Genomic DNA, 8,762 nt, shown 5'->3' on the forward strand with positions numbered 1-8,762 from the left:
ACTACTTATGTATTGCAAATTTCAAGAGGAAAATGTAAGATCTGAAATTTAACTACTAATGTAAGAAGTTAAAACGTGGTGGGTAGGCGCTATTGGAATCATTTCACTAATTCAAAAATAAAAAAAGGGCTCTAATGAGGGAACGGTCGAAAATTCAAAATTGTTCAAAAACGAAGCGGGCTACATTTTTTTTATTTTGCATGCATGAAAATAACTCACTTTCTCTCTCTAAACATTTTTGAAATTTGAAAACAGCTCTCAGCGCTCCATTTATACCCGCCCCTCACTCTTCTTTCACCTCTCTCCTCTCTCTCTCTCTCTCTCTCTTGAATAAGCAGTGCAGTAGCTTAAATCTGAGCATCTAACTTTTCATCGGATTAAGCCTAAAAAACTCCACTGAATTATTCATTGTAAGCTTCTCTTAATTGTCTGGCTATGATTTATCAGTTTTTTCAATGTGCTGATTCAATGATGGATTTAATCTTGTTTCTTATCTCATGGGGATACATTTGATTTGCTGTTAAATAATCTGATTAATTTCGTATCAATTGTTCATTATCGATGCATTTCTTTACATAATTAAGTTCATCCTTAGTTTCTGCTCCTAATTTGTGCCACTTCCAACCCCAAGCTGGCATTGGCGGATGAAGCACTGTCTTTAACATATAGCTGAAATTTGACATATATTCTATGGTCAATAAAAGACCAATCGGTGCATTGGTCTAGTTTGAACTTAGAAGTACAAATTAAGACTGACATGGGTTGATAGAATGATAGTATTATTGTCCATGTAGTATATGTTATGTTAGGTTTCATCAAACAGTTTGATATCTAAGCTGTGGCTAGTGTTGTAGTTGTGCTCCAATGTGGTCGTTTCTCCATAATCATGGATTTGTTTTTGCATATGTCCATTTGAATTCTTATTCATACCACTCAGGCCCGAGTAGTTTATATAGAACCAATTTTAAGATCTTTCAAATCCTTGATAGATCTTTCTTCTGGCTTACTCGTTGATTCAGCTAAAAATGCTTACCTTTTTTTTTAAACCTTATGAACTTCATTTATGTACCTATCTATTTATTTTCGTCCCCTCACACCTTATCTACTACTGCGTGTTAGCTAATGATGATTACGTTTGTTTGTTGTTTCTGTTCAAGCATCTTTAACAGATGAATCCACCGCTTATGTAATTTATAGATGCTTGAGAATTTGATTGTTCTTTTCTTTTTTGTTATGATTTGTAATTGACCATTACCTGTTTGATATTTGTACCCAGAATAATGGACTCTTTGCCTGATGCCATTGTCCAGTGCATCCTATCCAACATAACCAATGCAAAAGATGTGGCTTCTTCTTCTTGTGTATCAAGAAGGTGGAAGGAGTCAATTCCTTATCTCAATAGGCTTGTCTTCACTCGTAATGTTTTTGACAACCTTAAGAAGTACTCTCCTGATGACATTGTTGGGCACATGGTTTCATCAATTATTCGATTGGAAGAACTTGTTGTATACTGCCCGTTTACTGGTTCTGGCCTAGCATCGTGGCTTTCATTGGCAGGACCTTCTCTACGGAGGCTTGAGCTAAAGATGGACGACAACCTCATTGAGCAGAACCCGGGCTCCAGGAACCCCTCAAAGTTGGACTGTATCTCAGCAGCAACGCATTTGGAATCTTTGAAACTTTGGGGGGTGAATATGACACATTGCCCCAAATGGGACACTTTCTATAGGCTTAGAGATCTCCAAATAGTTGGTACAGTAACAGATGACTCTACCCTCTCTACTGCATTAAGGGCTTGCCCCAATTTGAGTAACCTGTTACTCCTTGGTTGTGAGGGACTGAAATATGTTTCTATTGAGCTTCCTCAGCTGGAGGTGTGCAACCTTGATTTCAATGGCTTAGGTAACTGCTCCCTCTATCTCAATTGTCCAAAAATTCAGCATCTTGAAGTGCAAGGCTGTAGTTGGATCAGAGTCCTTGAAACTCGGTTACTCAGAAACCTTTCCATTTCCAACACTTCAGGTATTGAAAAATTCCATTTTTTGATACTCCACTATTTGTGCTTTACTTTCAAACAGTATCACAAACAACCAATCTTTTATTGTAGGACGGGTTAACGGTGTAGTTTTTGGGAAGCTTGTGGCACTTGAGTCATTGGAGATGAGAGGAGTTCAATGGTGTTGGGACGCTGTAAATGAAATGCTTCGATTGTCAAGTGAAGTCAAGCATCTCTTCATGAAGGTGGAATTCACTGGAGATTCTGATTCCCTTCAGCCATTCCCAGAGATCGACTTCGTTGATTTCTTTAACAGCCACCCCAAGCTAACAAAATTTGACATCCATGGTGCCATGTTTGCTGCGCTTTGCCAGAGAAACAGTTTGAAAAATGTGAGTCTTCTGTTTCTCATTGCTCAACAGTTCAAATAGTGCACTTAATGTTTGTTTTAACATTTCAAATTCTTGGATGTTTGCAGGTGGACTACAGATTTATGATCCCTTGCCTTGAGGAGGTTGTAGTCACTGTAAGATCGCCACTGAATGCTGAACAGAAAATGAGTACACTAGAGTCATTAATCAACTATGGGAAGAAGCTGAGGAAGATGAGAATAAAAATTCTTCAGATGAAGAGCAGCCATAGCAGTACAGATGATTTTTTCGAGGAAATTTGCAGATTCACACGTATGAATCGCAGGATTGTTTCAATCGAATAATGATTGAAAATTTTCCCTTTCCCCCTTATCATTGGGTTTCTTTTCATGGGAGGAGGGATCCTTCTGTTGATTTTGATAGGAACATTCTTGGACCATTTCCTTGTAAGTTCCGACAAGTTTGTACTTTGATTTATGTAGCTTACATTTTTTAACCAGACTAGAGGCTCAAACTGCCTTGCATTTTTAAACCAGACTTAGAGGTCATTGTTATGTACTTGGAAAAGATCATTAATGAGTTCCTTATTTCATATAAGGAAATGGGACGATTGTTTTTCTAGAAATTATAAAATCATTTATGTTCTTGAGAAGTTTAGCTTCAGGCAATATTTATAGCAAAATCATAACCTATGCCACTAAGGGCTCATTCTATATTTGGCACAAGAAAACATTATCTCTGTAAAATTCTGGATTATCTAATACAAATGTATGATTTCTTTTTTCTGCACAACTACTACCCTTGTAACTTGAGGAAAATTTGCATATTATTATGTGGAATACAATATGGAATAAGAATACACGGTTTGGCAAAAAATTACGAAGAGTCCTAAATTGATAAAAGTACGCTCAAAATTAAAACTATGTCATTGTAAAACGGCATCTCGCATTACTAAATCGTTTTAAAAAAAAGCACCATTATATTGTAAGAATACATATAGTGATAATTCTTGCAATTTTTGAATTCTAAAAGATTTAAAAACTAAAACTTGTACAAGTATATAATTAGTGAAACTACTTATTGAATCCACTCTCATTTAATAAACAAGATTAACCTATTAAACAATTCAAGTTTAGCAGCTGTAGACGAGAGTAGGATTAAGAGTTAAGACAGGTTCTTATTCTCTATAATCTTTTTAAGTCCTGAGGCATAATATAGATGGACAAGAGCGAGAGAGAAACAAGCTCCATTGATGCAAGTGTGCAATCAGAAACAGGAGATAACTAACAGCTTCAGTATGTCTATAGGAGCAATACCAACCATACACGGATAATTTAAAGGAATCATTGGGACAACTACTTGTAAGAGAAAGGAATATCAAGAAAGGTTCAACTCTGAGCTATCACTTGAGGAAGAAATACAGTGTTTTCTGCTACTTGAATAAACACACGCTTCAGAGAGTGTACAACATAAATGTCCACTGAAATGATAAGTGAAGAAGAGAATAACAAAATGAAAGGGCAGGTAAGTAGTAGAAAGTAATTCAAGTGTACACTCAAAGCTAAGGCACAACACCTTTGCCTTCATTATCTGATACAGTAAAAGCTAGATCCACTAATATCACATAAAAAATTCTCTGTTTCATAAAAAGTGCCAAATGATGCTACTCCTAAGATTTAATGTGCCATCTAGAATGTGGTTTCAACTGAAGGAAGCCTAAATTAGCTTCTTCTTTCGGAAATATCGCTTCAGATACAAAACTTGTAAAACCGAAGCCAAGATGCAGACTCCTAAGGATGCGATACTAAAGCTAGCCACCCGTGTATTAGTTGTTTCACTAACCGACCGCATCTCTGCTTCTCTGAAAGGACACAAGGAAGAAGGTAGAAAGGTGAAACGACAAGAGCAAGTAAACCACAAGCACTGCATCCATAAGCATATTAAAAAGTTACCTGCTCTTTAAGTAGATCAAATTTTCATGAATGGCCTCCACAGCTCCCTCAAGCTTTCTCAACTCAAGTTCAATACCCTACTAGAGGCAGAAATTTGCGTAAAATTTCTAGAGTTTCCAGAAAAGATCTATTTGTCTACTTATCAGGAAAAGAAAAGAATAGCCAATGTATAATCCTTTAGGGAAGTATCAATTGCACAGGCCGAGATAACACCTACACAACCCAAGCTTAAACAAGTTAAAACACAAGCTTTGGTCAGAAATTTCTATTTCTATTAACCTATAGCCATTTTAACTCATTTGTAAAACATGCTTCAAATTCGTAGAGTTTAGTCCCCCTTTCTCCCTCAAGGGTTCGTACTTTCTTCAAATGAGTGCACTTTAGTTTCAGACAATTATGTTACAAGCAAAGACCAGAAGCTGAAAGGGCAAGAAAATCAGGTCCCACCTCTATCTTCTCCTTTCTGGCAACTGATTCCCAATCCTTGGCAGCAATTCCGGTTTTCCAGTCAAGGTTAACAGTTAAGCTCCCACCTCCTGGATTATGACCATCAACCCAAAAACATGCTAGATAGTTACCAGCCTCAGTTGTTGTGAAGGCAAACTGACCGTGTGTCATGTTCTCCTTGTGATGAAGGTTGTTCCCAAATGGTGAGGTGACCTGCACAAGTAATAACATGCCATAAGATTCACTATATTAACACAAATGAAGAAATATGACATCAGTAGAAAACATTTCAAGTGCAATTTCACACATGTTCTAGCCCAACAAAGTAAAGACACCCTGAATCTCGAGAAAAACCTCAAATTTAAATACTTCCCAATATGAGTTCATTTGTGTGTGTCTGAGCCTTCAGGGCACAAGCCCATGTGCTTTCATATCATCAATACTTAGTGTACAATCAGGAATATACAAACAAAATACACTAACCAACTAATGAGTTGATGCATTGTATCATTAGACCTGTCTAGACATGTAGCAGTACAATAGAACAAGAAGGCGAGGCAAGAGAAAAACAAAAACCACCAAACTAAGAATACGATAATCATAGAGCCTTTAAGCTTCTCTATGGAGTCAAATGACAAAAAGGTGTGACGAAAGCTATTCAAATACAACCATCAATTTACTTATTATGGGAGAGCCCAGGTAGTTTAAGGTGTGACTATTGTTTTTTTTTTTTTTGTGTGTGTGTGGATAAAGTGTGACTATTGAAATAATTGCAGGCTTACGAATCCATTTTTGATGTTTTATAATCCTTGTAAGAAGACAAAGGATTAGGAGTATTCTATGCATTCCTCTTGGTAATGATGGGTGACTTCATAGTTTTTGTGTAGTCTATATATTAATATACAAATATGTTACCTTCTCAAAAAAAAAAATTGCAAGCTTGACAAGGAATCTCTCCAATATGCTAACTAGCACATCCATTCCCCCCCCCCCACCCACTTTCTTCATGCAAATACAACTTCTTCCTACCTCCTCTTAATACATTCAAAACCATTTAAAACCTGCATAACCATGACACAAACTGGCAGGACAACAAGATATATGCTGTGTGGATTGTCTTTTGTCTTCTAAAGAAAGCTGAAAGCCTGAAAACTTAATCTGCCTATGGTATGGCTTTGGAAATTAACTTTGACAATTTACCTTTTTTTTTTTTTTTTGTGATACGATAACTTTGACAATTTACTTCAGCACTCTATAAGCAGGTTTCTTATTCGATGGGCTAGAATAAGGATTTTACTCTGTATTAGTATCATACTATCGTTAAAGATGAACTTATCATTTTTTATTTTTTAAAAGAAAATCAAGAATGTATAAGCATCAAAAAAGTAAATTCACCACCTCAGATAGACTAACTAATCACATTCCTATCAATAGCCTTTAGCAACTTGGCACCCACCTCTCAAATAAACATGAATTACACTAAAGACTCCTGAACTTAGACAGCATCTTTTTTTCTCTTCTTGGACTAGAATTTTGTAATATATAACAGCCAAATAAGCACGGTCAATTTTAATTGCTGTGAATTTTCACCCAAAAGTGGGTTAATGTAACGGATCCTTGGTAAAGAGCTTTTCATACATTATAGAGAAGTGGGACATTTTAGTATAACTTTTCTAATTGTCTACTTCATAGCCGACAAATATGTATGAATTAACTGTAACAAGATTCAAATTGAAACCGTAAGAAAAATTACATGGTCAAAGTTGAGAGGAGTTTATGCAATTCACCCTCAACAAAGTAATTAGATGTCACTTGTCTCGCTTTTCTAACCACAAAGCAAACTCAAGAGCTAGGTCAAGCAAGGAGTCCATAGTGGCAGACTTGTTTTGTGTCATGGAGGAGCCTGCTTAAGAAATGTTGCAAAAATCTGGGGGATGGGGGCAAAGATGTGTCCTTAAACTCAATTTTCACAAAAATTAAAAGAAACAATACTTTAAAAGTGAAAATTCAGGGAGCGACAGCCTTGTCTGCCCTGTAGCTCCGCCCTTGGAACCCATGATGACAATTGACAAGTCGCCAATCTAAAAACCTTAAAGTTTGATGTAGAATCTAGAGCCTAAGATGTTATCACAATAACAAGTCTTCACTTTGAAAACCACTATGTAGAATTTAGATATTCTTCACAAAGTTTCGACACAAGGGACTTCCTTTTCCTTATCCACAGACTGAATAGAGTATGTGCTTTGGGTTCTTTACAGCTTAATCTAGTAAAAAATAATAATTGGTCATATTAAAGGTCCTTCACCCAAAAGATCATTCTTCACTGTTTCAGAAATGATAGTTTCATTATAGTACCTTTAGATTATTCTTCAACCAACAAAAACTTGAATGTATTAAAGTATACCTTATAAAGATCTATCACATATAGCACAATATATGCCTAAAAAGGGCAGCCCAATGCACAAGGCATCCTACATTCACGCAAGATTCGGAGAAGGGCTGCACCCGGGTGTGATGTAGACAGCCTACCTTAATGCAAGCATTAGTGGCTGCTTTCACGGCTCGAACCTGTGACCTATGGGTCACACGGAGACATCTTTATCGTTACTCCAGGGCTCCCCTTCACACAACAGATGCCTATGTTTCCATTATTCTCTCACATTAACTTAGTTAGGAGTAACTGATTCTAATTTAATGAATGCTCTGGAATAAAAAGTAAGATTGCTAAATCAGCAAAACAATCTTCTTGACAACTTGGCAAAGACCTAAACATTATCCAAATCATTTTTTTTGTGTGCAAACACTTGTTGGGTCTATGCTCTATTTTTCTAATAAGTAAAAACCAATCGCATGGCCATATATAACCCCAAAACCAATCTTTTCCAGAAATCCGATGGGACCATTTCCCAGCTGATCTAAAAGGTTCACGAAAATCAATCTGCTTAAACTTTACCTCTCTCTAATCCTAAAAAGAAGTTATAATCATAAGACCTAACGGGTATCACGCAAAATTACCCTTTAAGCAAATAAAATCACAGATTCACAGACAAAGAAGAACGAAATTATGCCTAATAAATAAGGTTTGACACAATTCCCCTAGTCGTGGGGCAAGTTGACCAGCTATTGTACTAGGGGGCTGTCACTCATATGAATGAATTAATTAATTGAAGAGCGCGCAAACCGATTGTCCTCATTACCTTGACGGAAATAGTGGGGATGGGATTCGAATGATCATCGGAAATAGCAAAGTAATCAGCCAAAACGACGACGTTATTGTGAAGTTCTTCGGAAACACACTTTGTTCCGCTAGCCGGCACAGTCAACCATATTGCTTCTCCCTTCCGCAATAAACAGACGAGTATCATCAACGGCAGTGATAGTAACACCCACCTGCGCATGTTAGCTCTGTCACACATCATTCGCTTTACTTCTCTTTCAGAATTTTGACTTCGGCTTATGTATGTGTCAATATGTTGGTAAATTTTCTATGAATTAGCAAACCAGATTGTCGTGATTCGGTATCAAATATATACCATATATATTTGGCCCATTGGTCTTTATTTTGATTTGGGAGTAGAAAAACGATTTTTTTTTTAGGGCTATGCTGTTTTGTCAAAAAGTGCTGTCGTTTTCGATATTTCTATCTATCAATCTATCTATATCTATATTATTATAAAAACACGAATAATTTATACTCAATGTTGAACCACTAAAATATTCCTGAAATATTAATCGACATTTATACTCTTAAATATTTGTATAATTTAAGGATCTAATAATAAATTACCTAATAATGGAATTCTTCTCCGATTTAAACTCTACATATGCCCGACCCCACAATATTGATCCTACTTAAATTAGAGTACGTTCATAATTTTCTTTCTAAAAGAATTGTATTTCCTAATTACAATTCTTTATAATAAGGCATGTACTAAAAAAAAAGGCGCGTACTAAAACAAAAAAAATTAGTAATATGCTCTTAAAATATTTATAATA

General features: G+C 36.1%; 2 protein-coding genes across 2 annotated transcripts; one reads left to right on the plus strand and one right to left on the minus strand.

Moving 5' to 3' along the window:
* Positions 1–203: 203 nt before the first annotated feature.
* On the plus strand, positions 204–3,081 carry LOC107822094 (F-box protein At1g10780-like). Its single transcript, XM_016648597.2, has 4 exons — positions 204–410; positions 1,277–2,022; positions 2,108–2,388; positions 2,475–3,081. Exons 2-4 carry the CDS (start codon positions 1,281–1,283, stop codon positions 2,709–2,711), a joined length of 1,260 nt encoding a protein of 419 aa, XP_016504083.1. The 5' UTR covers positions 204–410; positions 1,277–1,280; the 3' UTR covers positions 2,712–3,081.
* A 791-nt stretch (positions 3,082–3,872) lies between these two features.
* LOC107822103 (transmembrane emp24 domain-containing protein p24delta3) lies at positions 3,873–8,289 on the minus strand. The gene is made up of 4 exons (XM_016648608.2): positions 7,964–8,289; positions 4,767–4,979; positions 4,320–4,396; positions 3,873–4,228 (listed from the first exon to the last, which is right to left on the minus strand). Exons 1-4 carry the CDS (start codon positions 8,183–8,185, stop codon positions 4,084–4,086), a joined length of 657 nt encoding a protein of 218 aa, XP_016504094.1. The 5' UTR covers positions 8,186–8,289; the 3' UTR covers positions 3,873–4,083.
* Positions 8,290–8,762: the final 473 nt, after the last annotated feature.

Source organism: Nicotiana tabacum, chromosome 7 (assembly GCF_000715075.1).
Source record: "Nicotiana tabacum cultivar K326 chromosome 7, ASM71507v2, whole genome shotgun sequence".
In the NCBI taxonomy this organism is placed as follows: domain Eukaryota; kingdom Viridiplantae; phylum Streptophyta; class Magnoliopsida; order Solanales; family Solanaceae; genus Nicotiana; species Nicotiana tabacum.

Bases quoted from the DNA above. Each gene is read 5' to 3' on its own strand.
- LOC107822094 (XM_016648597.2), top strand. From the start codon at position 1,281: ATGGACTCTTTGCCTGATGCCATTGTCCAGTGCATCCTATCCAACATA. The intron at 2,023-2,107 runs GTATTGAAAAAT...CTTTTATTGTAG, and splicing joins TTCCATTTCCAACACTTCAG to GACGGGTTAACGGTGTAGTT. The intron at 2,389-2,474 runs GTGAGTCTTCTG...GGATGTTTGCAG, and splicing joins AGAGAAACAGTTTGAAAAAT to GTGGACTACAGATTTATGAT.
- LOC107822103 (XM_016648608.2), bottom strand. From the start codon at position 8,185: ATGATGTGTGACAGAGCTAACATGCGCAGGTGGGTGTTACTATCACTG. The intron at 4,980-7,963 runs GTAATGAGGACA...TTACTTGTGCAG, and splicing joins TCCCCACTATTTCCGTCAAG to GTCACCTCACCATTTGGGAA. The intron at 4,229-4,319 runs GTAACTTTTTAA...GTGTCCTTTCAG, and splicing joins TTGATCTACTTAAAGAGCAG to AGAAGCAGAGATGCGGTCGG.